Source organism: Molossus molossus, unplaced genomic scaffold (assembly GCF_014108415.1).
Source record: "Molossus molossus isolate mMolMol1 unplaced genomic scaffold, mMolMol1.p scaffold_m16_p_22, whole genome shotgun sequence".
In the NCBI taxonomy this organism is placed as follows: domain Eukaryota; kingdom Metazoa; phylum Chordata; class Mammalia; order Chiroptera; family Molossidae; genus Molossus; species Molossus molossus.
In genome coordinates, this window is record NW_023425358.1 from 33,834,140 (window position 1) to 33,862,124 (window position 27,985).

The following is a 27,985-nucleotide window of genomic DNA, read 5'->3' on the forward strand; positions in this document are numbered from 1 at the left end:
CTCCACAAGTTTCCAAGCCTGCCTTCGGCGTTGTGTCCCTGTACCTGGAGCTCACTGAAGGATGGTCATGTCCCTGGTGAGGCTCAGAAGGTAAATTTAGTTTTTTGTCTGCTTTTGTAATAACAGGAACAAGAGATTGAAAGACTTAACAAGCTATTGAGACAGCACGGACTTCTTGGGGAGGTGAACTAGAGGCGTACCTGCTCTACTCCAAAGAGACGACCCTCCCCCGGGCTTGTGCCTGTGGATGGGAGCTACAACCGCCTCTCCTGGGCCCTTTGCAGGACAGCTTTGGTTTGATGCCTGTGACTGCCTCCCACCCACTGGGATTCTGGAGGGACACAGTCTTTCGGAAGGCGCTCTATCTTCCTTGGTGTGACCGAGAGCTTCCCGCCCCATTCCCACCTGCACTGTATCACAAATGTATCATAAACTGTTTCCCACGAACACTTTACTCTTGCTTGAAAATGTACAACAAAGCTGGACAATTACTAGTTGTCTATCAAATTGAATCAAATGTACAGTTGTCACGTTGCGCGTGGGTCCCGAGGCACCCTTTCATCGGAGCACTCTGAAAGACAAGGGAAAGAAAGGCAGCGACCTTAGCCACCAGCCCATTCAGGGAGACCGTTCTCAGGTGCCAGCCCTTCCTCAGCATCTCCCAGCTTCTAGCTGGCGCCACCTCGTTCTGCCACCTGACAACATTTTTCTCAATTACAGTACAATTAATGTGAAATAAACTCCTTCCCCTGGGCCCTCCTACTATATTCTTTCCAGCTTCAACTACTTGGCACTGCTCTGTGGCATCCCACACCAGCCCACCCATTGGAGAGCGAGCTAGCGACAGCGCCTGGCACAGAAATGTCAGTTGGACCCAAGACTCCACTGTAATTAACATGACATTTGGGGGCAGATCCCTTCCGCGGCCTTGTGATTCTACTTGCATGATCTTATACAATATTTCGCTATTTCTGTACTCATTTCGATGGGACCTGAAAAGGAAAAAAACCTAAACTAAAAACAGTGACTATTTTAACAATAATTCACATTAAAGCAGGGGATGAGTAAACTGGATAAACCCTCAACGCCTGTGCTGCTTCAAATTCTTTTTTTTTATATATATATCCTGGGTGTACTTCCAATTCTTTTCTCTTAACTATCTTCCCAAAGTGCAGTTTGGTTTCCATGTATGATCTATGTGTTGAGAGGTTTGGAAATGACCAAGATCAGATGGTGCCCCAATTCTCAAGTCAAACCAAGTAGGAGAAAATCTCCAAAAGGAGGGAAACGATGGGGAGGGAGGAGTGCTGGTTTGGGGAAGACCCCAAGGGGTAGAAGTGTAATAAAATGAGCCGTTTCCGCAGGGCCCCGCACCCACTCTGCGCCAGAGGCGTGGCCTCGTTTCCTTAATGACTTACGTCAAACAAACGGGAAGAAGAAATTAAAGGGCAGCTTGGCACTGACGGCTGGCTGAGCCCTGAAGCCCGCCTGTGCAGGTGCAGACACATCCACAAAAGTGACCGCAGTGGAAATAAGAACCGTCCTTTCACTTCCTGAGCTGGTCTGTAATAAAAAGTCAGAGTGATGCAAGCCTTGCCATCCAGGTGTTACCAGGGTAACAAAGACGGGGCATCTCCTCCTCTTCACTGACCACTGTCGGGCAGTTCATGAATCTGACAGGTACGTGGAGGGCTCATCAGCCATTAACTTGGATGAGAGAGAGAGGTTTTTACCCAGTTTGTCCTAACACATCAATGTCGATCATAACTCACAGAGATTGTAAAGATCAAATCTGAACAAAAGTGCTACTGTGAATAAAACCAGTGGAAGTGTTTCCTCTGAGTGGAAGACAGTGACTGCTACACTGTTTCCAGATGGTTCCAGAACCCAGATGGTTACATTTCACTTATAATCCTTTTCACAAAATAATAAATGTTACTACCACACTTGGCTTTGTCTGGACTTGTGTCTTAACCTGTACCTTGAAACTAAAGTTAGGGTTACCTCAGGAAATGAGGAGGAAAGTAGATTCGCAGTTACGTTGACTATTTTAGCCTGTGGGTTCAGTAAGGATCCATATTTAGTCCACTTCACTTCTATAACCAAAGCCACCGGGAGCTGGCAAGAGTCCTGGGAAACAAAATGCCATTAATCAGTTTGACTGTTACACAACCTCAAGTCAAACTTAATCTGCAGTTCAGGGTTTTAATTATAAAATGTTTCACATATTACAAAATGTTCTGAACAAGAGAATGAATAGGCTCTCGAGGTTCAGATGAGAACTGCTTAGAGAAAGCACTCTATATTTTCAAGTACTCAGTGTTCCAAAAATATTTTAACACCTAAAGCACAATTTTCCATCCTCCGATTCCTCCTCTTTCTACAGAGGCCAACACTACCTGGGAGTTGTAAGCCCCACACCCACCTGTAGAACCTTCAAGGCCTCACCTGCTCTAACTTCCCCTACGTGTTTACACCTGCCTCAGAGATACTTTAGGAGAGAAACTGGCATGGGGTGGGGAGGAGAAAGAGAGGATGGTATTATTGATAAGACTTTCAACCTGATTGCATATCATGTTAAAATGCACTTAGAAGAAATGTAAGTGCCTTCTTTTCATTTATCTGACTTAATCAATCGGCAATTAAGATGTTACAGTGGGGTGTGCAGGCAGGATCTGCAAGTCGTCAGAGACGCCAGCTCTGCGCAGGGACCAAGAGCACTGGTGCGCAGTGAGGCTGCCCAGTTCAGGCTGGGCACTGGGAGCTGGACCTGGGCCTCTGCCCAGGGCCTTTGGTCATCCCCAAGGTAAAAATCGGTGAGTGGGCCTTCCTGAGCTTGTTGGACCTCTTGAGTTGGCAGATATGATAACTGTTGAAGCTGCATGATGGTTAGGAGGGATTCCGTTGTATTATTCTACTTTTGTGTGTTTGAAAAATTTCCACAACAAGTTTTTAAAAATACATCTAGTAGTCTGGCTGGTGTGGCTCAGTGGTTGAGTGTCGACCCTGCACCAAGAGGGCACCAGTTTGATTCCTGGTCAGGGCACATGCCCAGGTTGTGGGCCTGATCCCCAGTGGGGAGCGTGCAGGAGGCAGCCAATCGATCTTCTTGCTCATCGATGTTTCTCATTCTCTCTCTCTCTCTCTCCCTTTTTCTCTCTAAAATCAATAAAATAAATAAATAAAAATACATCTTGTCGAGGCATGAAAAGCTAGCAGGCCTGCTAAATCTGCCCTGCCAAGAAGGCACTGGCGGGATTCCTGAGCCTGGAACTGCCTTTCAAGCAGTTTGCAGGCTCAAAGATCCTTGAATATCTTGTTATTAGGAGAAGATGCAACAAGCAGCTGGTATAGCAGTTTAGCAGATGCTCTCAAGTCTGCTTCTACCTGACTTTCCTGGAAGGCTGGACAAACCCACTCCAGGCCGTGAGCCCCTAGGACCAGCACGGACCCTGGCAATGCTGATGTCCTCACTGCTGCCTGTCCTCCCAACCCACGTGTTCCCTTCCGAGGGGGAAGTAATAACTGGATGTCTTAACTCAGCTCCAAGAAGCCAGAAGCAATTTGCCTGGTTCACTGAGGCGGCAGAGCTGAACCAAGACTTAGCAGCTGAGCAGCAGGGGCTGAGAAATCACCAGGCTCTAGTGGGAAGGGCGGATCAGAGCTAGTGAGCTGGGCCTCACCCCCACTGTCCCCATGCTATAAATACACTAAGCAGATAAAGGAAGGCCTGAAGAAACTGTGACAAGAAAAAGCTGGGCAATTACAGAATAAGATGGAGAGCACGCCTCTGGGGATACGGGCCAGCCCACGTTGACTGCTGAGACAAAAGAAAAAGGTGGGCAGAAGAAGCACATCTGATCAGGAACCTATTTGTAGAAAGTCAACTTCCATTAAACTCTTGGGAACTTTTATTTTTTATTTATTTATTTTTTATCCTCACCCGAGGACATTTTGCATTTATGTTCAGATAGAGCAGGAGGGAGGGAGGAAGAGAGAGAGAAACATTGATGTGAGAGAGACACATCGACTGGTTGCAACCCACACAGTCCCAACCGGGGCCAGGGACTAACTGCAACCGAGGTACGTGCCCTTGGCAGGAACCAAACCCGGGACTCTCTGGTCCATGGCCTGATGCTCTAACAGCTGAGCCAAACTGGCCAGGGTTCTTGGGAACTTTTAAATTGAAAGCTCTCCCATGTGAGCCACCTTCACAGACCAGGGAACAATGGGTGGGACGCCTGTGGATGAGAGGATGTCTCAATCTTTTTCAGACAGTCATACTCGTCACATACCTCAGTGCCTAGAGGCCTCATGGAACCAACAGTGATAGTAGGAATGGTCAGGATGGTGATCAGTGGTGGTTTCTATTTAGGGAGTGGCCACTAACTCATTAACTCAACAACCCCATGAGATCAGTACTATGACCATCGCGCCCACTTCAAAGATGAGGTCCAAGCCCACCTGATAACAAAGCCCAGGCCCCACCCAGAGCTCCCTCCCTCCCCCCCTCCCTCGGGGGAGGAGGAGCAGTGGAAGAAGAGGCTGCCAGCATATGGCCTTCAGCTTCTCCTTTACCTTCATGTGGGACACCTGGGTGACAAAGTGGACAGGCACCCAGTCCAGCACATCCTGGGCCTGGGAATTTCCAAAAGGGGCCACATAATCTGGGAAGCCCTGGCCCTTCAACAGGCTCTTCACCTTCTCCACAATAAGCGGACACGGGCTAGCCCTGGTCAGTCTGGGAAGAGAGAAAATGAGGTCAATCGGGTGAGGCTGCTGTCCGTGCCAGCAGTTTATGCAGGCCTCGGCAATACGCGCGCCCCTCCGGTTCACGCGGGCCTCGGCAATACGCGCGCCCCTCCGGTTCACGCAGGCCTCGGCAATACGCGCGCCCCTCCAGTTCACGCAGGCCTCGGCTATATGCATGCTCCGTCCAGTTTACGCAGGCCTCGGCAATACGCGCGCCCCTCCGGTTCACGCGGGCCTCGGCAATACGCGCGCCCCTCCGGTTCACGCGGGCCTCGGCAATACGCGCGCCCCTCCGGTTCACGCGGGCCTCGGCAATACGCGCGCCCCTCCGGTTCACGCTGGCCTCGGCAATACGCGCGCCCCTCCGGTTCACGCGGGCCTCGGCAATACGCGCGCCCCTCCGGTTCACGCAGGCCTCGGCAATACGCGCGCCCCTCCGGTTCACGCAGGCCTCGGCAATACGCGCGCCCCTCCGGTTCACGCAGGCCTCGGCAATACGCGCGCCCCTCCGGTTCACGCAGGACTCGGCAATACGCGCGCCCCTCCGGTTCACGCAGGCCTCGGCAATACGCGCGCCCCTCCAGTTCACGCAGGCCTCGGCAATACGCGCGCCCCTCCGGTTCACGCAGGCCTCGGCAATATGCGTGCCCCTCCAGTTTATGTTCTCTCTCCAAAAGGGAGGTTGTCCGAAAGAAGCCACGGGGTCTCTAACTTTGAGAAATCTCCGTTGGCCAGGGGATGAATCCAAAACAGCACTTCCCAAACCGTGTTCCACTGAGAGGCTCTGTAGAAGGGTTCCATGGCCAAAAGTTTGGGGAATATTGCACATCCGTGTCCCCCCTCTGCACTCTGGCATATTGAGGGCTCTGAGAAGTCCTACAGTGAGGACTCATGTTTTTAACTTTAATTGGTATTTCCCCAACATACCGAACCATAGACCTACCCCTACTGACATCTTGTGGCAATGTATTCCATGGAACCCCCTTGGACAAATGCTGGTCTAAAGTGATCAGAACTAGTAATGTACAGATGTAAATGGTGCATATCAGTCTAACCAAAATAATGATATAATTACCCTGGGGAGATGTAGGGGTGGGAATTGAGTGGATGATGGGTTAGTAGACGAAAGGAAAAAGAGCCAGATTTTCGTCTTCCACAGTGGGAATTCAAGAAATAATCTATCCAACTAAAATATCAAGAAATAGCACTATATGCAGACTATTTAAAGATTTGGGAGTAAATTTCAAAAAAAAAAATCAGCTATAAGAGTTAAAAACGATTGCCTCTGGCCCGGCTGGTGTGGCTCAGTGGTTGAACATTGACCCATGCACCAAGAGGCCGCCAGTTCGATTCCTGGTCAGGGCACATGCCCAGGTTGTGGGCCAGATCCCCAGTGGGGGGCATGTAGGAGGCGGCCAATTGATGTTCTCTCTCATCGATGTTTCTATCTCTCCCTCCCTTCCTCTCTCTAAAAATAATAAAGAAAAAAAAATTTTTTTTTAATAGTGATTGCCTCTAGGCTGGGGTAAGTGAGGGTAAGAACTGCCATTTTAAAAAAAAATTTTTTTTATTATCCTCATCCAAGGACATTTTTTGATATTTTGTTCAGATAGAGTGGGAGGGAGAGAGAGAGAAACATCGACGTGAAAGGGACACATTGAGTGGTTGGCACCCACACGATGGGACAAACTGCAGGCGAGGTACGTGCCCCTAGCAGGAACCGAACCCGGGTCTCTCTGAACCACAGGCTGACGCTCTGACCACTGAGCAAACCCGGCCAGGGTGGAACTGCCATTTTTAAAATCTTTACTCTCTCCCTTCCTCTCTCTTTTTTTCTCTCTCTCTCCCTCCCTCCCACTCTATCTGAAGATAAATGGAAAAATATCCTCAGGTAAGGATTTAAAAAAATAATAACAAAACAAGCCAAGCAGAGCTATTTGACATCTTACATTATGTACATTTGATAATAAAAAGATAAATTTAAAACATCGCATTAGGCTTCCTCTCACTGGGTTTGTTGTGTTGTGTATAGTATATTAAAATTCAGAATATAGCCCTGGCCGGTTTGGCTCAGCGGTTAGAGCGTCAGCCTGCGGTACAGAGAGACCCGGGTTCGGTTTCCGCTAGGGGCACGTACCTCAGTTGCAGTTTGTCCCTGGCCCTGGTTGGGTCGTGTGGGTGGCAACCACTCGATGTGTCCCTTTCACGTCAATGTTTCTCTCTCTCTTCCTCCCTCCCACTATATCTGAACAAAATATCAAAAAATGTCCTCGGGTGAGGATAAAATAAATAAATAAATAAGTAAAATTCAGAATATAGGAAGGACTTCCAGAGAAAGTATTTTTGCTATGAATTCTAGTACTTTGCAGCCTTAAAAACAAAATATACAAAGCCTTGAGGTTTTCACTCTGCCACATTTGATTTTTAAAATGGTTGTGTTTTCCTTTGAACCATGACACATGGTTTATGGTTCTGAGAATTAAAAGTAGAAATAAAAAAACCTGTATTATAAGGTACTGTCACGATTGCTACTACATGTTAAAAGTCACAAAAAGGTCATTGTGGCTTTCACAGGCACTGGTCCGCTGATGCAGATATCAGATTAACACGGGGAGGGTAGGAATGCTTTATTTTCTGATCAACACAAACAAGTTTCAACAGAAACAAGTTATTCCCTTACCTTAGTTTACAGCCAGATTGCATATTGTAACCAAATAATACTGGGGTCCGGATCCCCTCTAGTGCTAAGCAGTCTTGCTCAGTTGTGCTGCGCAGAACAGTAAATTGTCCATATCTGTTTGTGGTCTGAACAATCCCAGACATTCATAGGAAGTTAAGGGATAACCACCCAGTACAACAGCAGCTTGAGTCTCAGGAAACAGTGTCACTGTGTGACATGAGACATGCGTGAGACCCAACTAGCTCTTCTCTGGGCCTCTGGGGATTCAACAGCTATCTCCCAGGAGATAGTTACAACTGTTTTTAATCAAAACAGTTGTAACTACTTTCCTTGATTAGGAGATCTTCAGAAGGAAAAAAAAATCTTCAGAAATGGGTTCTTTTCGCTGTTACGATTTTCACTGTAAGACACTGACATTTTCCTGGGTCACGCTGGGTCACCCCAACCCCGTCTCCAAGGAGCTCCACTTGCCGGGAGGCCAGGCCCACCCCTACGAGGGCCACCCGGAGGAAGCTCAGGCAGAGACTGGTCTCCAGCCGCAGGACCCTGGGCGACAGAGAGAAGCGTGGCCCCTTCATGCAGGCAGGGAGGTCAACCGTCTCCACAGACCCAAAAGGATATCCTCTGTGCGGTTGAAGTCCGGCGGCCAGCGGGAGCCCCACCACGTAACCAGGGTTTCCGCTGAGGGGAACTGGCTTTGTGTTTTGCTGAAAGACAATGCAAAGATGCCCCCACATAATCTCACTTTGATAAGCATTACCGACCACTGAAAGAATGTCTCCCCTACGGAACCATACATCCGTCTGCTGGGCGTCGGAGGGCACGTGCTGCACACAACAAGCTCACATCAAGGGTCTTGGGCCCGGCGGAGAAGCAAGGCCTCTGCCGAGTCGTGACGAACTCCCAGGCTCTGTGCGAGCCCTCGTTCAGCGCAAGGGGTTACATGTGCTAACACCTACAAACCGAGACTACTGTTTTCACTAACAAGTTAGGATTTCTTTTCGCTTGGCAACTAAATACTTTACAAAACTGATCCAACTTACCTGGGTAAAGCGAATTTCAAACCCCTGCTGGAGGGGAAGCTCCGCACCGCTGACGGTCCCCAGAAGGAGAGACAGCTCCGCTCTCGTGATCTCCCCTGCATCCGTGTACGTAAGGCTGTACTTGACCTGACAGCAGAATGACACTCCCAATACCTGTTCCCACATTTCTGTAGCGGTATTAGTAACTCAAACAAAGCAGACACAGGAGGCACATGCTTTCCCATTCCTCCACTTGCTGAAGCTCTTCTCTCCTGTCCAATCGGGTTACAGGAGGTGTTATTCAGCATCACCCCTGCTGACAAGCAGGGTTCATCTGAGCCTCTCTGTGCCCAATTACATTAGTTCTAAATCAGCTGGTCTGGGCAGAACAGAATCGGTCTATCGCTGCAGAGGAGACATCTTAAAACAAAACAATGGCGATAGCAACACATTTTGATGTATTTTTGTAAGTCGCCAGGTTTATGGAGAAAAGGCACACAATTATTTCAGAGATGCAGACGCATCCTCTGATGGGACAGCAGAAAGGCAGGCAGGAGGCCAGGTCGAGAAAGGCAATACCACCCGGCCGGTGTGCTCAGTGGATTGAGCATCGTCCCATGGACTGACAGGTCCTGGTTCAATTCCCAGTTAGGACACATGACCGGGTTGCGGGCTCCATCCCTGGTAGGGGGCATGTAGGAGATGGCTGATCAATGTTTCTCTCTCACATTGATGTTTCTATCTCTCTCACTAAAAAATCACATATTTTTTTTAAAAAAGAAAGGAAAGCAATACCACGGTGTGGGCCAGAAGCCTTTGGCGGGCATGCAGTTGGACCCTCAGGGCCACGCATAAGAGTCCGCCACCGGCAGATCAAGCTGTCAAGCCCAGCCAGGCACGCACCTCGAGAACGACGTTAGTGCAGACTCTCGCAGCCCCAGCCGCGACCAGAGCCGGCTCCAACACGCCTGCGTCTTCCAGCCGGGTAAACGTTTTATTCAGAGACTGAGTGACGATGGACTGCACAGCAATAGGGACCTGCAGGGTACAAAAGTCTGGGATTACTGAGGACACTACAACAGAGGTGAACGGGTTAAATAACAAAACATTTGAACCTCCACTGATATCTGCTACCTCCCTTCCTCATCCCTGCCTGGTCTCTTTCCCTCCTTCCCTACCTGGTACCTTTCCATCCCCCCCCCCCTGGCACTTCCCACTTCCCTTTGCCCGGCACCCTCCTTCCTGGGCCTTCCTCTCTTCCCTCTAGTCTGACACCTTCCCTCCTCCACGACTGTCTTGCACCTGCTCATTCTCCTTGCCTGTCACCTCCCCTCTGCCTGGCACTTTCTCATTCAGCTCCTGCCTGGCATCCGTGCCCTCCGGCACACACCCCTGCCTGGCACCCCCCCGTCCTCCCCCCTGCCTGGATATTTCTATGTAATACACATATACATTCCCAGAGAAATACCTGAGACGGATACTGCCAAAACTTTAAATGCGGTTGCCTCCAAAAACATGTTCACACAAAACTTGCACACAAATGCTCATAGCAGCATTCCTAATAGCCACAGACTGAAAACAATGATGAATGGATAAATAGAATGTGGTATATTCGTACAAAAGAATATTATTCATCTATGAAGAGGAATAAAGTACTGCCACCTGCGGTTGTGGTTCATCCCCAGCCCTAGTCAGGGTGGTGTGGAAGGCAACCAGTCGATGTCTCTCTCACATGGATGTTTCTCTCCCCCACCCCACTCTATCTGAAGATAAATAGAAAAATATCCTCGACTGAGGATTAAAAAAGAAAAAAGAAAAAGAAAACACAATGCTAAGTGATAGAAGCCAGACACAAAAGGCCACATAATGTATGATTCTGTTTCTAGGAAATGTCCAGAACAGGCAAATTTACAGAGACAGAAAGTCTATTAGTCGTTGCTGGTGCGGAGGGAGGGGTTGGAGAAGAATGAAGAGTGACTGCTAATGAATGAGCACAGGGATTCTTTTTGGGGTGATAAAAATGTTCTGGTGATAATAGTGATGGTTGCACTACCCTGTGAATATACTAAAAACCACTAAATTGTACACTTTAAAATGCTGAGTTTTATGGTACGTGAATTATGTCTCAAACACACACACACACAAAACTCATGTCACACCATTAAACATATATATGGATACTCTTGCCTCCAAAACACAGCTCTCACCGATAAATGCCCTCTGTACGCATACACGCGCGTCCCCTCCCCCTGCACGCGCACGCGCACACGCGCGTCCCCTCCCCCTGCACGCGCACACACGCGTTCCCTCCCTCTGTACGCACACATGCACGTTCCCTCACACTGTACGCACACATGCACATTCTCCAACAGCCCCAGGCAGTCCTCCAAATCCCCACAAACGTCCTGAATATACACTTCATCCAATGTATACACAACTTCTACCCACACCCACACACAGTGGCGGGATCATGGGTGAGAGAAAACAGAGACAGACAAATCTTTTCGGTGCCATCAGGAAGCCCTGGCTCACCCAATGCCATTCAAAATTTTTCATCTATGGCCATTGACAGCAATTCTTTAAATGTAGTGACCGTCCCAAACGAAAGAACTAAGGCACACTTAACAGGAGAACTACAGGGCCACAACTTATCCTTTCACTGACAGTTCAACAGATACTGACAATGATTCTAGGCAGTCAGAAGGGGCTTCACTTCATAGGGAGACTGGATCCAATTTTTATATTCCTGATTCTCTAGCAGACCTCGGAAGTTGCTTGAAAAAAAAAAAAAAAACTAAAGAAATCTCTGCTATTAGTTGATATGCTTGTCTTTCAGAGCACAAACTTGAATGTCACACACATCTGAGCTGGAAGTCCCAGCCTACCACTTCCTGTGTGGCCACCCGATGCAGAGAGACTGTGCGTGAAACTTGTAACTTAGTGCCTGGCACACAGAAGAGCTAGTCCAGTGTCATGGTCTCTGGGGCCCGACAGCCTGGATTCCTGTCCCAGCTCTGCCACTTTCTACGCATGGCCCTGGGCAAGCAATTCATCTGTGACTCAGGTAGCAGAGGGGGACAATAACAGGATATACCTCCTAGGATTGCTGAGATGACCAAAGGGCTTCAGACATGTGGACATGTGTAGCACTTGGAACAGTGCTTGGCACATACTATGTGCCTCTCAGGAAAATCCCATTATTTCTCATACGGGTCTTCCCTACTTGATTGAGCCAAGTCCCTAGTCATTCATTCACTTAACACATAACCCACCAAAGACTAGACATCGCCCTAGTACTAAGGACATATTGGAAACAGGGCCACTGCCCCCACAGACAGTTCGAGTTTTGGTAGAGTCAAAGCACTTTTTCAGTGATTTAGAGGTATCTGAGAGCTAGTCCAGTGGTCTTCAAACTGGGTTCCTGGAGCCGCAGGGTCCCTCAGAGGGGCTAAAGAGCAGAGAGATGGACAGGCCAGGCAGGTGGAGAGCTTCTGGCCACCACCTTACTCTAACCAGGGGCTTTGGATTCAACCATGTTAACACTAGGAAGAGTTCTACTTGAGATTTCATTTGAAGAAGCCCTATAACTAAAACAAGTTTGAAAACACCTTCACAAAAGAGGAAATCCAGGCCCACACACAGAAGTGTGTAGTTCAAAGTCACATGACTACTCCTTCCGAACATCTACCTCGAGCACGTCTGTGTCCGGAGACTTAATGAAATCAGTCATCGTGGTATCGCTGTCCTGAGGGTTCTTGTGTGCCAGGCGCTGCACAGAGCCTGCGCATCAAGGCTTCCCATCCACTGGACACCGAGGGGGACTGCGGTGCATGTTACACAAGAAAGTAATGGCAAAGCTGGGTTCTGAACAAGGTGGACCAATTCAGCAGGCTTTGGGAGACTATGACAAGGCCATCGCCTGTATTCACAGGCAGGCACAGGGCACAGACCCAAGAACAAGAGGTAGTAGATCCAAGTTCCCTCCCTCTGACATATCCACAAAGAGACGCTGGTCTCCTCACCACAGGCTGGCAGAACCCCTGGGCTGGGGCGATAGGGCTTGGAGGAGAACCTACCCACAGTGCTGACGCTACACTGAGAAGGCGCACCTCCTGCACAGGTGTGCTCATTCTCTGGGGAAGTTGTCTGTATTGTCCTCACTGGACACACAGCATCCTGGGAGCTGGCCAGCTCTCCCGACAAGAGATCAAGAAGATATCGGGGGCCCTGGATGATTTGGCTCAGAGGTTAGAGCATCAGCCTGCGGTCCAGAGAGACCCAGATTCAGTTCCTGCTAAGGGCACGTACCTTGGTTGCAGTTTGTCCCCAGCCCCGGTGGGTCGTGTCGGTGGCAACCACTCGATGTGTCCCTTTCACATCGATGCTTCTCTCTCTCTCCTCTCTCCCTCCCACTCTATCTGAACAACAACAACAACAAAAATGAAAAAATGTCCTCGGGTGAGGATAAAAAATGAAAAAGAAGATATCGGGGGTTGCCCGGAAAGCACAGAAGCCAATCACACCGATGTGTGATCACAAAGGGTTATCTAGTAAGGAGTTGCCCTATTTCATTTCTGCTTATTTTCTGACAAATGTTTTTGTTTTTGGCAGTAATGTACCCTTATAATGATAAGTATATTCATTTCAAAAGGCTCAGAAAGAAGACAGTGTATTATAAACTAACTTTCCATTAAGAAATACTCTTACCTTTGTTTTTGAATTAGGTACCTAGACAGAAAGAAACAACAAATTCTGTTAAATACAATAGAAAGAAGCATTTGTATTGCTTTTGTTCAGACTGTGGGTGAAAGGGCATATTCATCTTAATAATGACTTCACAAAGCCCTGGCCAGTTTGGCTCAGCAGTTGGAGCATCAACCCACAGACTGAAGGGTCCCAGGCTCGATCCCTGGACTGGTCAGGGTCATGCGAGGTCAACTAATCGATGTGTCTCTCTCACATCAATACCCCCCCCCCTTCCACTCTATCTAAAAATCAATGGACAAATATCCTCAGGTGAGGATTAACACACAAAAAGAGACTTCACAGAGAGGAAAATAGAACATCCTTCATCAAGACCTGCTATCTATATCTTTTTTCTTGGTGAGTTCTCTACTTGTGCCACTATGATTACTTCTGTCATAGACACTGAGATGCTTTATAATTTCTAAAGTTTTTGGTTATTTATATTTTTTTTATTCAGGAGACAGGCATTGTCGGTTACCCACACAATGAATGAAAGGAAAAATGAATAAAAGCAAAACATGAGCTATTTAAAAATAGAAATTATTTTAAGTGATTTTTTTCCAGTACGTTTGCTATCAGTATACCAAAGAACTGAGGGGGGGGGGGTTAAAATTAGCACGTCAATCATGTACTGAAATTATTCTATAAAACAGTACAAAGGACAGAAAACAAGCCTGACGAATCAGCTTCACTTCAAAATAATTCTTACCCTCAAAATTTCAGGGCTGCTGTAATGAGCCATGCTCAGGACTTCCATTTCTTCACACTGTTCCAGACGTACCCTTCTGGTACACTTCACAGCTTGGTTCACCAAAAATGCTGGAAATCGTAACATCCCCCAGGGGAAAAAAATCAAAGAGAAGAAAATTTTCAATTGTCCAATGGTAACTGCAAAATTGTAATAGAAGTAAAACCGCAAAATAAATTATGACACAGATATACGTGTTTAAAATAGAGTTGAAAAATTATTTTTCAAATAGGTAACACATTCGCATGATTCAAAATTCAAAATCACAAAAAGGTGTTGAGAGGAATCTCCCTCAGACCCTTGTTCCCCAGGCCCCCAGAGACACTCAGTATGAAGTTTCTTGTGTATCTTTCTGGAAATATTCTATGCAAATAAAAGCATGTGTATATATATTTAGTATTTCTTTCCCCTTTCAGAAACAAATGCACAATAGCTTCTGACCTTTGTTTTTTTCACTGAACAATGTATCTTGGAGTTCAGGCTGTCTCAGTACATGAAGAGCTTCCTCCTCCTTTTCTCAGCAATAATTAGTACTCTACTATAGATAAGCCGTAATTTACTCAACCAGTTTCCCTCTACGGACACTTAAGTTGTCTCCAGCTTTGCTATCACAAACAATGCTACAATCTATACTTTGCATGTGGGCCAGAGTTTCCGTGGGACCAACTCCTAGAAGTAGAACAGCTGAATATATCAAAGGGCATATTCATTTGCTATTTTCATACGTATTGCTAAACTGCTCTTCACAGAGGTTGTACCAATTTATAGTCCCACCAGCTATGTAGATGAGTGTCTAATTCTCCACAGACCTACATTTCTTAAGCTTGCCAATCCATTAGATGCAAATGGTACCTCGGTTCGGTTTTAATTTACTCTGGTCCTGTTGTGAACGAGGTTAAGCATCTTTTCAACAGAACACATTTTCCTTCGCGTATCACATGATGCCCCATTAAGCCACAGCTACCATCCCTCACTTGGCAGGTCTCTTCCTAGGGAGGCTGGCTTACGGATGGGAGCCTCCCACTGCCAAGAGGACTACTCCGCCGTCTGTGATGCTCCTAAAAGGGGCAGCAGGGCCACGGGAGGGAGCTCTGTGGGTTGCATCTCTGCTCCGCCGGCACCTAAGTGAGCTGGAGCAAGAAACTGAATGTTTCTCTTGTTCCTCATCCAAATAATGATGGAGACCCTACCTTAGAAGCACTGACCATCATGCCCAGCACACAGTAAGCGCTTAATAAATGTCAGTATTGACAAACCAGCTCTGGTGAAAAAAAACTTTCCCACAACTGGAAGTGTAAACAACTCAGTAGGCTGGTTCAGGCTGGGGTTCCCTTCACTGCACGTGACCAAGCGGTGACTGCATGTGGCAGAAAAGACTCCAGCACTGAACTACACAACCTTTGAGGTTCCTCTCAACTCTGAGATCCCCTGTTCTACTTATGAAGCCTGTTTAATTGTGACTACTATAAAATGAGACTAAGCAAACTCTGTTTTAAGGAGAAAGAAAACTGCCCGCTCTCTTACCTGCAGGGTTACTGTCGGTGCACAGAGATGACGTGAGGGGAGAGGGAAATCTCAAAAAGGAGTCTGAAGTCTGCAGAAGAGCCCCGTACTGCAAAGAGATCAGCCAACAGTTGTTCTCATGTTGTGAAGGCATTCATTCAACACTTGCTGGACACCTACTACGTGCCAGGCAGTATTTCAGGCATCAGGAACACAGTGATGAGCAGAAACCAGATATGGTCCTTGCTCGCATGGAGCTTACGTCTAGCTGCCCCATCCTCTCTTTTAAGGGTGTGTGCTCCTGTGGATCCACGTGACTGGATTTTCAGGTTTTTATTAAATAATTCCTCCAGAAGGGTATATAAGAAGCTGACACAGGCGGCTACCTCTGCAGACAGAAACTTGGTAGCCAGGGACAGGGGTGAGAGAGGTAATTATTTTTCACTACCAATACTTATTTAAATAACAGTTACAGTATACATTAAGATCATAGTATTGCCCTGGCTGGTTTGGCTCAGCAGTTAGAGCGTCAGCCCGTGGACCAGAGAGTCACAGGTTCTATTCCGGACAAGGGCACATACCTCAGATGCAGTTCGGTCCCCGACCAGGGTCTTGCAGGAGGCAACCAATCGATATGTCTCTCTCTCATTGATGTTTCTCTCTCCCTTTCTTCCTCCCCCTCCCTCTCTCCCACTCTCTCTGAAGATAAATGGAAAAATATCCTTGGGTGAGGATTGAAAAAAAAATCATATTATATATAATATCAATATGGCATAACTATTGATATGACATAAGCATGGTATGTGTATAAACACATACACACACACTCACACATATAATTAATTTTCTTGAATTTAAAAGTATCCAAAGGCCTCGGTGCCAGCAAAGATCTGTGGAAACACTCCCTCTCCTCCCCTGGGGCTGGGCATGTAAGCTCCTGCAATCTTTCTGCAGAGCAATCTGGTATCGATACTTTAAATTTCCACTCATTTTGGCCAAGTTAACCCATTTATGGGAACATATACTAAGGATTTAATCAGACAAAGATATGTGTATCTATAGGAATAATCAGTGTGGATTACTGGCAATAGCAAAAACTGGAAATAAATATCTGTTAATAGTAGAATAGCTCGATAATAAATGACAATACACAGACAGAAGGAAAACTTTGTATCATTAAAATGTGGCTCCAACACTAGCTCCCACAGTTACTTTCAGAGCTAGTGTAGGTACTAAGTTGTTCTTGTCAGTTAAAGGGGGACAGTGGTGTGTCTCTCCCTGGGTCGCGTGACGTAATGCCTGGAAAGCTCTGCATGGTGCCTGCCACATGGAAAATGCTCATGAAATGGTCATGTAAAAAAAAAAAAAGTTTGTTCTGACTTTTTTAGAGAAAGAGGTAGAGAGAGGGAGACAGAAACATCGGCTGCCTCCTGCACACCCCCTACTGGGGATCGAGACTGCAACCCGGGCATGTGCCTGACCGGGAATCAAACCAGGACCTCTCAGTCCATGGGACGATGCTAAATCCACTGAGCCACACCGGCCAGGCAAGAAATGGTAACTTTTATATTGACATAGCAAGATGCATAAGATTTATCTACATTTATAGAACAATGTGGATACCTAGAAATCCCTCTTCTGTACAATACTACATGTATATTTTAATAGATGCACTGAAAATCAGGAGTATACATCAATCTGTTAACAGTGATTTGCAGTGTGTGTTTTAAGGCAATGGGGCCTTTCCATTTCTATTACATACCTCTATACTAGCACATGTAGCTTTAATATTTCTTTTAAAAATATGCTTCTGAAAATTTTGAAGTTTAGTCAAAGTTAATGATTATCACACTAAAAGGTTTACTAAGGAATAGATGCAAAACAGCACACATCTTCCTCAAGTCTGTACAGCTAAATACAGCTTTTAGAAGACCAGGCATCCCACCAACCCACTCTGTGTTCCAGCAGCATGCCTCCGGCACTCTGCTGCATCTTTTGAGAACAAAGAATTCTGCAGAGAAAAATGCAACCTTACCACAGAATAAATGACTTTAAATCTTATGTTAGCCCAGCCAGTGTGGCTCAGTTAGTTGGAGCATCATCCTGTGCACCACAAAATCGAGGTTCGATTCTAGGTCAGGGCACATGCCTAGGCTGTGGGTTCGATCACCAGTCAGGTGTATACAGGAGGCAACCAATTGATGTTTCTCTCCCACATCAATGTTTCTCTCTTTTTCTTTCTCTCTCTCTCTCTCTCTCTCTCTCTCTCTCTCAAATCAATGGACATATCCTCAGGTGAAGATTAAAAAATAAATAAAATAAAATAAACCTCTATGTTAGAATTCAACTACTCAATTTAATTTTCATGATCTTTCATTTATAGGTACAAACATTAAGTTTTTTGTCTATACACATGTAATATGAATTATATGTCTCAGGTAGCTGATTTTACTGGGAACACACTGAAAAATTAATTTACAATGACAGGATATTTGCCACAGATAAACAGACATAACTTCTTGGCTCACCTCATATTTAGTAGTATTTGGAGGATCTGATTCATTTGCTAAAGAAACATCTGATTCTGCATTCAATGAAAAACCATCAAATGTTTTCATCAATTTATCAAAATTGTTTTCATCAGGCACTTCTGGATTAAGAAAGGATAATGCAGGTTTATCTGTTTTTAGAAAAAGTATTTTAAATCAGTATAAAATACATGTATACAGTTTTAATAGCAATAAGACACTTGAAAAAAATTAAGTGTCTCTCTCTCTATATTTACTTCCCCTAGGACTGCTTGAATCTGATGAAGTAAACAGAATCCTCAGACCTGGCCTGTCTCTCTCACAGTGTGGAAGCAATGGTTTGTGAAGCCACACTTGCAGAGCACAACAGAAGCCCGTAATAACCATCACTTTCTCCAGCCCATGGACTAGAAGGTCCACTACAGAAACCTCTACGTGGAAGCTCTCCCCAGACGGCTGTGGGAATGGGAGACCGTTTCTGTCCACAGAGCCTCCTCCAAAGCCTGGGAGAATATGTGCTGTTCATGGAAAAGGTAGAAGGGAACAGGCCAGTGGGTTCACTGGGCTGGTGTTATGTCAGAGAATGTGACAATGACTGACCAGTCACTACTCCAGGTTACAAATCACAGAGCCTGAGTTTTCAATGATAAGAGAATAAAACCAAAATGTGAAGACATTCGGAAAAGATAATAAAGTTTAACTGATACAACCATAAATGTGTCTCTGATCTTTGATACTGATAACATTTTACACTTTACGTGTGCTTTGGATCTAGACACCTATTTGAGCCAAACGTTCAGATAAAAATAGAGATCCTGTTTTCATGCAAATATTCTAAGTAAAAATAAAAGAGAAAAAAGGAAATTGAAACCAAAGCTGAACCTGATTCTTAACCATTAAACCAGGAGGAAATAAAGAAAAAAAAACACAAAACCCCCTCATATGCCTAAATAAATCTAGATTCCTATCCATGCCTACACGCTTTTGAAACAAAGTATGAAATTTCAAAAGTCAACTACACAAGCATGTTCTTACTTGTAAAGAAAACGTGTCTGCCCACAGGTCTACCTGTGAAAGGACCTCAGAAGATACACCCCAGCCAAACCATAGAATAACTGCTTTAAACTAACTAAATGGGACATTTCCCCACAAAAGATCTTTCAAAAGAAAAAAATTTTTCAGAATTTCACAAAGAATATCAAATACTTACAGTTTGTAATATGAATGCAGAAAATAGATGGATTGATCTGGTCGACAACTTGAAATACTCTCTGAGGTGGGTTTGCTGTAAAATTCAATGAATAGATGGCTGCTTTTTGGCTACAAAACTGACTATCACCCCTGAAAATTAAAAAAGTAATAATAATACAAAGTGTTAAGGCATGTGTACACAATCTTAGCAAAATTTTTAAAAAACTGTCAAGTGCTACCCTGGCCGGTTTGGCTCAGCGGTTACAGCATCGGCCCGCAGACCAGTCTCAGGTTCAATTCCAGTCAAGGGCACGTACCTCAATTGCAGTTCATCCCCGGCCCTGGCTGGGGTCGTGTGGGAGGCAACCAATCGATGTGTCTCTCTCCCATCGATGTTTTTCTCTCTTCCTCCCTCCTTCCCTCCCACTCTGTCTAAAGATAAATGGGAAAATATCCTCCGGTGAAGATTAAAAAACAAACTATCAGGTGCTTGTTCCGTGTACTGTGTTAAAAACTACATGGAGGCCCTGGCCGGTTTGGCTCAGCGGTTAGAGCGTCGGCCTGCGGTCCGGAGAGACCGGGGTTCGGTTCCCGCTAAGGGCACGTACCTCGGTTGCAGTTTGTCCCCGGCCCTGGTTGGTCGTGTGGGTGGCAGCCACTCGATGTGTCCCTTTCACGTTGATGTTTCTCTCTCTCTATCTTCCTCTCACTCTACTTGAACAAAACTACATGGAGGATATTTATGAAAGTGTGATGTTAGAACTGAATCTATTTTTATTTAGTTTATTCAGTGTTAAAATGTTTGGCATTTGAAACTTTTTCCTCTAACAGGGAAAATATTAAGACCAGCTGAATTCTTCAAGGAAATCTTGTCAAGTATGAAATGTAGATCAGGGTATAATTTTGATGTAAATGAACCCTGTAAACTCTGACAGAATCAATTATATAAAATTTAGCAGAACTTATATAGGTAATCAGAAGGGATCTAAACTTCCTTTTCTTCAGAATAAAGCCATCTCCAAAGGGCTGTGAAAATAAGAAACTGTGAAGTCACCTGGAAGTTTTGGGTCTGAGAAGTTACTGCACAGCCAAGTCTTCAACCCATCCCAGACTGGACAACCCTAATCAATTCGCTACTGATACAGATATGGTATGGCGATAGAGAGATACCAGAAATGGAATCCTATTCTACATACTACCTTAAGGCCTTTTCTCACTTAATATATATTGTCCAATATTTATGTCATCAAATGTGTTTTTGCAATATTACACTAAATGATTTCATTGTCTACCAACTTATTAAGATACTCTAATTTATTTTTTTGTTAATCCTAACCTGAGAATATTTTTCCATTGATTTTTAGAGAATGGGAGGGAGGAAAAGAGAGAGAAACATCGGTGTGAGAGAGACACATCAATTGGTGGCCTCCCACATGACCCCAACCAAGGGGCCAGGGATCACACCTACAACCCAGGTATATGCCTTTGACTGGGAATCAAACCCAAGACCCTTCAGTTCTCAGTCTGATGCTCTAACCAATGAGCAAAAACAGCCAGGGATTCTTCTGGATCTTCTACTGTTGGTCTAGGCTGTTTCTAATTTCCCCTGATTCTATATGATGCTATAATGACATCCTTGTACATACAACTTTATGACTCTGACATCCTTGCACATACATATTTATGACTATGACATCCTTGCACATACATCTTTATGACTATCTCCAGTTATATCCCCTGATTTGGAATCGCTGGGTCAAAAGGTAGGTACATTATTTAAGACTTCTGAGACATATTGTCAGATTGCCCTCCAGAAAGGCAAGATGCATCCTCACCAACACTGTTGAAAAGAGTGCTATTTAGCTGGACTCTCGCCAAGACTGGATATTATCCAACTTATAAATATCCTTTGCCAATTTCATGGGCAAAAACCTGTTATCTGATTGTTTTAATTTTAATTTTATCATTTACTATCAAGGTTAAACATATTTCCATATGGTTACTGCTCACTGGTATTTCTTCCGTAAGTTGCTTGTTCATCTCTATTGATCATTTGTGGATTAGCACATTTGTCTCTCACTGATTTGTGAGAGCCCACATTTTAAGGAATCTCCTTTGAGTGTTATGTGTTATAAATAGTTTTTCCCTAGTTAGGTTACCTTTCAATTTTGTGATGCTCTTTCTCATTATAGAAGTTTTAATTATTTTTTACAATCATAATTCTTTTTTACATTGAAGTATAATTGACCATTTTTTTTAAATAATAAAATTGTCAATCTTTTATAGTTTGTCTGTGGGTTTGTGCTTAAAAGCTATTTCACAACCTAATTTTAACAAATGTTCACCTATATTTTTCATTCATTCTTTCATTTTTTTCTTCCTTTATTGATTTTACAGAGAGAGGGAGAGAGAGATAAAAATATCAATGAGAGAGAACATCAACTGGCCGCCTCCTACATGCCCCCCACTGGGGATGGCGCCCACAACCTGGGCATGTATCCTGACTGGGAATCGAACCAGCAACCTCTTGGTGCATGGGTCGACGCTAAACTACTGAGCCACACCGGCCAGACCATTCTTTAAATTTTTTTTTTAAGTATTACATTCTTCAATCTATTGGTAACTTACTTTGGTGTAATGCTATGAAGCAGAAATCTAATGTTTTTTTGTTTTTCAATAGTTAATTATCCACATAATTTACTGAATGATCCAATCTTATTCAATGATGTGAAATACCATATTAAATATATAAATAGAAAAAATACATAATACTTTTTTTTTAATCAGCTGTGAGCAAAATTAGTGTTCACAACTAATTTTTGGCCTTTCTATTCTCTCCCACTCATCTGCCAATTTGTCTTAAATTAATACTCATCATTTTCATTATTATAGTGTTACAACATATTGGAAACCTGATAGTTTGCTCTTCTTATTCAATAACCTCTTGGCTGTTCTCATCTATTTATTCTTCCAGATGAATTTTAGAATCATTTTAATACAGTATCCCTCTCCCATCTGACTGAATTATATTTATAAATTAGGTTCTTATAAATTAAAATGTTTACATAATTATTCTACCCCCATCCCAGTACACAGACTATCTCTTCATTTATTCAATGAAGAGAGAATGTTTGTTTTATGTTACCACATTTTGAAGTTTTCTTCACATAAATTATGAATAGTTAGGTTTATTTCTATTGGTATTATTTATAATTATATTTCTAATTATTTCTAATTATATTTCTACTGGTATTATTAATAAAATCCGTTTCCACTGTATTTTTTAATGGTTCTTGCTGGGGTAAAAGGAAGCTATTGATTTCATTTATAACTGGCCACTTTTCCAAATGTTCTGTATAGTATATCAGTTGAAATCGTGGGCATAAAGAATATTTTTGAAAACTCTTAAGTAATATTTATAAGAAAAGATCCAGTACTGAAAAATTTTGTGTCCTCCTGGGCCTTAAAGGATGAGTAGTAACCCTGACCAGTGCGGCTCAGTTGGTTGAGTGTTGTCCCATGCACTGAAGGGTCACCAGTTCCAATCCCAGTCAGGGCACATACACAGGTTGCAGGTTCAATCCCTGGTTGAAGTGTGTATGGGAGGCAGCCTATAGATGTTTCTCTCCCATATCAATGTTTCTTTCTCTCTCTCCCCATCCATCCTCTTTCTCCAAAATCAATACAAACACATCCTCAGGTAAGGATTTTTTAAAAATCTTTTTCTAAAGGATTTTTAAAAAAATATGTTTTCATTGCCCTGGCCGGTTTGGCTCAGCAGTTAGAGCATCAGCCTGCGGTCCACAGAGACCCGGGTTCGGTTCCCGCTAAGGGCATGTACCTTGGCTGCAGTTTGTCCCCGGCCCTGGTTGGGTCGTGTGGGTGGCGGCCACTCGATGTGTCCCTTTCACATCGATGTTTCGCTCTCTTCCTCTCTCTCCTTCCCGCTCTATCTGAGTAAAATGTCCTCGGGTGAGGATAAAAAAAACAAAACAAAACAAAAAAAAATATGTTTTCATTGATTTTTTTAGAGAGAGAGGAAGGGAGAGATAGAAATATTGATTTGAGAATTATCCATCAGCTGTCTCCTACACGCCCCCTATTGGGGATTGAGCCATAAACCCAGACATGTGCCCTGACAGAAAATCAAACCAGGACCTCTCAGTCCATGGGACAATGCTCAATCCACTGAACCACACTGACCGGGCTAAAAAAAAAATTTGTAGGTCCTTTCCTGAGGGAATATAGATTCAGCTCTAACTTCTAAATGAGGGGCCTGCAAACCACTCCTGATTTTTGTAAATAAAGTTTTATTGAAACACAGTCATGCCCATTCATTTATATATTGTTTATAGCTGCTTTTTCTCAACAGTGGTAGAGTTGAGAGGTTGCAATAGAGACCAGATGGTCTGCAAAGCTTAAAATATTTACTATGTGGCCCTTTATGGAAAAAGCTTGCTGACCCCCTTCTAAATAGTCTATATCTAAAATTACACTACTGGCTAATAAAAAAAGAACCAACATTCTAAATAATAATCTCAAATCGGAGCAGAAATCTCACTCTCAGGCTCCTGGTATTTATTAAGGCAGCAAAGCAGAACGATTTTCAACAAAAACTGAACCACGCTGTGGTCCGGTAGCCAGAGAAAATAATCTGATTACAATATCCCATTCTCCAAGCATCTTTACAATATTAGAAGTAGATTCCCATTGGTCAATAAAATTGTTTCTCATGGGAAAAACACATTGGACTTCAAAAAGCATTCAATCTATCGAGTATCAATTGCTACAGATTGCTGTAAAGTTAAATTTAAATTAACTATCTCTGAATATGTTGGTCCCATCCTGAATAAATTAACTTCTTTAAGTGCTGCTGTCTTTTCAAAAAGCTTTGAAATCTGAATTACAAGAAACAGATCATTCAGAAGAAATTCTTTTTTTTACCTTGTAAGAGACTGGGAATGTCATTTTCCATTATTCTCATATACAATGTGAACTGTGAGAATTCCAGGGAGATTTGCATATCAGAAAACTATAAACAAATCTTTCCTGACTATCTGTTTAATTTATTGTTACAAGTACTATGTCCAAAACAAAAACTGTAAAATTAAACTGCACCTTTCACCCTAGGCTACAAATAACACTAATTCACAGATACAAAAATGTGATACATTATCTGTTCACAAATTAAAGTGAAATGTAACTCAATCTCTGAACACAGAGATTTCATTATACTCTTTAAAAAGTACTCTCTCTTCTTTTTTGTCTGCACTATCATCTGGCTGGATGCAATAAAGGATAGACACTCTTCCACATACTGGTTTGAACAACATGGCTTCCAAAGGATGCAAAATTCAGGAAATCGGGTTTGGGTTTTTCAGCCTGGGGAGTTTTCACATTCTATCTCAAAATTGTATAATCTTGGTCCAATTTTATCAAAACTGCATGTGTCACAAACTTACGTGACAACTGGAATTGAGCAATCAGAAAAGACACTGAAATCCATGGAGCTGCAATCGGGATCACAACAGCAGTTGATGTCACACTGTGCTGGAGACAGGTCACAGACACACAAAGCAGCAACTACAGAAATGAAAGGAGGGATGCAGAACATCACAATCAGCAGGTAGTGACTGCCCCCTGCCACTGCAATGCACCAAAAATGCATTTCACACAAATATCCATTTGATTTTTGCTACTGCACTTTGGGAGAAATGTGTGAAGTGAAAATAAGTCAGTTTGAGCACTCCTCAATCTGGGGTTTCCCCAAAGTAGTTAATCATCTGGCTCACTTGGAGAGTTGTTTGTACTCTACCTACAAAGACGATGATTTGGTAAGCTGACTGTGAAACCCAGACATCTGTGTTGTTCAAAAATTTTCCAGGTGATGCTGATATTTGAGACAGGATTAAGAACCAGCATGCTAAATCACTTCCCTGACCATAAGAACTACCAGATCAATATTACAGATCCCCAAGCTCCTCTGGAGATTCTGATTCGGAGGAATGACCCACTTAAGCCACCAGGAATCAGGATTCTCAATCTTGTTCCTCTCTTCAGATGTCACCTGCAGCTTTGAAGCTGAACCCATATTCACAGGCTATTGGCCAAGAATCAAACTGGCTCAAGTGCTTTGTACTTGGGGTCCTAGAAATATCTTGGTAATTTAGACACTAAAGCATGGGGAGGTATAAGAATCTCCCCACTTAGTAACTTCTAATTTGTAATAATGATGACTATCTGAATTTTTATTCCCTATTTCATTCTGTCAAACAAGGGGGAAACCCCTTTAAAAGAAATAGCAGTGCCTAAGAATGATAAACACTGAATTCATGGTTGTAATTATTGCTCGGATAACCCACATCATGGGGTTGTTATGAGGATTAAATGAGATATAGCACAGATGACATGCTTAGCACCGTACCTGCTACACAGTAAGCAGTTAATAAATGTCAGCTGTCATTTATTATCATCACTACTTTCAGAGGTCTAAAGAGGAGTCCTTTTAAAAAGATGAAATGTAAATTTATCCCCCATATTGGTTTTCCTGAATACATGCCTTCATAATGATGGTTCAAGAATAGCTTTATTTTGGGAAGAAAATTCATTAACAGGTAGAATACTTACAAGGATAAAAGACCACCTAATCCAAAAACATTAGAGAATTTGGGGCATTGAATACTCTGCTGTATTCTGTCACAATGTATTACTGATTTAGCTTCCCTACTAATTCATCAGATCAAGAGTTTCAATATAAAAGAGTTTGGTTTTTATGTACTGAAACAGCAAATATATTTCTCTGTACTTTTTCTTACAGACTACTCATCATTTATAAAGGAGGCTGTTTGGTGAAATAATGGCCCAGGATGATAGCCGATGATGACTTTTCTATTTACTAATACTCAGCCTTATTCAATTTTTTTTTAAAAGATCCTTTTCTCTTAAGAAGGGATAAAAAATACTGCCCACCTACTGGGGTTATAGTCAGAGGACTTGTTTTTTTTTCAAGATCACAAACCTCTGAGAAATTGCTCACTACTATGAACTCTCACTCCAGAAAATAATGCATATTCACAAAATTTTGCACTCAGTCTGGGGATCACAGACATCCTCTGAAGTCATCCATGTCAAACCCAATTAAAATATTCAATAAGCCCTGGCCGGTTTGGCTCAGCGGTTAGAGCGTCGGCGGTCTGGAGAGCCTGCGGTCTGGAGAGACCCGGGTTCGGTTCCCGCTAAGGGCACGTACCTCGGTTGCAGTTTGTCCCTGGCTCTGGTTGGTCATGCGGGTGGTAGCCACTCGATGTGTCCCTTTCACATCGATGTTTCTCTCTCTCTCTCTGTTCCTCTCTCTCCCTCCCACTCTACCTGAACAAAAAATGGAAAAATGTCCTCAGGTGAGGATAAAAAAATATATATATATATATTCAATAAAAGTTAAACTCTAGGATTGGGTCACTTCCTGATAAATATGTTAATTATCCCTAAAGATGAATCCTAAGAAGTGGGCATAACCCCTCACTCCATAACTTCCCACCTCCAACTCAACACAGAAACAATCCTGGGTTTTCATAATTCAAATCAGTGGAGCCCTGGCCGGTTGCTCAGCAGTCAGAGCCTCAGCCTGCAGTCCAGAGAGACCCAGGTTCAGTTCCCGCTATGGGCATGTACCTCAGTTGCAGTTTGTCCCTGGCCCTGGTTGGGGTCGTGTGGGTGGCAGCCACTCGATGTGTCCCTTTCACATCGATGTTTCTCTCTCTCTCTCTCTCTCTTCCTCTCTCTCTCTCCCACTCTATCTGAACAAAAAAAAGGAAAAAATGTCCTCGGGTGAGGATAAAAAAAAAAAAAAATCAGTGGACAAGGACCTTGACCTTGTCACATTTAATAAGCTACACTTAAGGCGTTTCTTATGTATAAGTGAAAAGTTCAGTGCATCCTATTTAATATTCACAACTGTCTAGAAACTGTTGATAAATTTCGTCTTTGGCTGCAAAGCTGCAAGAGGTAGTCATTCATTGTTACATTGAACATTAATGTTGTGCCCTGGCCGGTTTGGCTCAGCGGTTAGAGCATCCATCAGCCTGTGGTCCAGAGGGATCCGGGTTCGGTTCCCACTAAGGGCACTATCACGATTGTAGTTTGTCCCCAGCCCTGGTTGGGTCCTGCGGGAGGTCCTGCAGCCACTCGATGTGCCCCTTTCACGTGGCTGTTTCTCTCTCTCTTCCTCTCTCTCTCTCCCTCCCACTCTATCTGAACAAAAAATGGAAAAATGTCCTCGGGTGAGGATAAAAAAACAAAACAAAACAAAAAAAGCAATGTTGGTAGGGACCACTGCAAGTACTTTCAAAGATTTGACACTGTTCCACTGACGCTCTCTGAGCCTCCGTTTTCTCCTCTGTATGACAAGGATCATATCTCCCTCTGAAGGTTGTTGAGAGAATGTCTATGAAACAGTTATGAATGTTTGCACAGAGTAAATGTTCAATAAACGTTAACCATCATTATTATGACATCCTCACCCGGCTACCCCCTCCAGGATGGATCACTGTGGATCCCCAGTAATTGACACTTGGTACCCACCGTCCGTGACCGGGGTGGGCCTGGGCCCGGAGGAGGGTCCTGGGGCCCTGGGGCTACCGGGGGGCCTAGCAGACGAGGCAGGTCCAGGAGTCGTCGGGGCTGGCTCCGTAGAGTTGAGGCCCTCGGTTGTCCCCGCCAGGGTGGTCCCGGCCTGGGCGCTCACGGAGGCCCAGCAGTCCAGGAGCACCAGCAGGAGCGGCGAGAGACCCCGCCGCCCCATCGCCGGGTGTAACTC

The 27,985-nt window shown here is 44.1% G+C and overlaps 2 protein-coding genes across 6 annotated transcripts in view; one reads left to right on the plus strand and one right to left on the minus strand.

Moving 5' to 3' along the window:
- HVCN1 (hydrogen voltage gated channel 1) overlaps positions 1 to 1,450 on the plus strand; it is a 35,068-nt gene extending 33,618 nt beyond the window's left edge. For all 4 annotated transcript variants that reach the window (XM_036276542.1, XM_036276540.1, XM_036276539.1 and 1 more), the window contains one exon: positions 127 to 1,450. In XM_036276542.1, the coding sequence (XP_036132435.1) occupies positions 127 to 192 (66 nt within the window). In that variant the 3' untranslated portion in view covers positions 193 to 1,450. The remainder of the gene's footprint in view (positions 1 to 126) is intronic.
- Positions 545 to 27,970, minus strand: TCTN1 (tectonic family member 1). 2 transcript variants are annotated; one of them, XM_036276536.1, is made up of 15 exons: positions 27,751 to 27,970; positions 24,633 to 24,753; positions 19,190 to 19,320; positions 17,980 to 18,131; positions 15,473 to 15,560; positions 13,910 to 14,019; positions 13,162 to 13,182; positions 9,358 to 9,492; positions 8,476 to 8,601; positions 8,054 to 8,139; positions 7,433 to 7,573; positions 4,579 to 4,741; positions 2,005 to 2,130; positions 1,419 to 1,563; positions 545 to 571 (listed from the first exon to the last, which is right to left on the minus strand). In XM_036276536.1, exons 1-14 carry the CDS (start codon positions 27,968 to 27,970, stop codon positions 1,420 to 1,422), a joined length of 1,764 nt encoding a protein of 587 aa, XP_036132429.1. In that variant the 3' UTR covers positions 545 to 571; position 1,419. The 2 variants fall into 2 exon arrangements, with proteins under 2 accessions (XP_036132429.1, XP_036132430.1); XM_036276537.1 differs by lacking the exons at positions 545 to 571; positions 27,751 to 27,970 and having other exon boundaries at positions 1,420 to 1,563; positions 19,190 to 19,264; positions 24,633 to 24,725.
- Positions 27,971 to 27,985: the final 15 nt, after the last annotated feature.

Coding starts and splice junctions, on each gene's coding strand:
- TCTN1 (XM_036276536.1), bottom strand. CDS start 27,970: ATGGGGCGGCGGGGTCTCTCGCCGCTCCTGCTGGTGCTCCTGGACTGC. Junction 24,754..27,750: donor GCCCACCCCGGTCACGGACG/GTGGGTACCAAG, acceptor TCATTTCTGTAG/TTGCTGCTTTGTGTGTCTGT. Junction 18,132..19,189: donor CTGCATTCATATTACAAACT/GTAAGTATTTGA, acceptor TTCTAAAAACAG/ATAAACCTGCATTATCCTTT.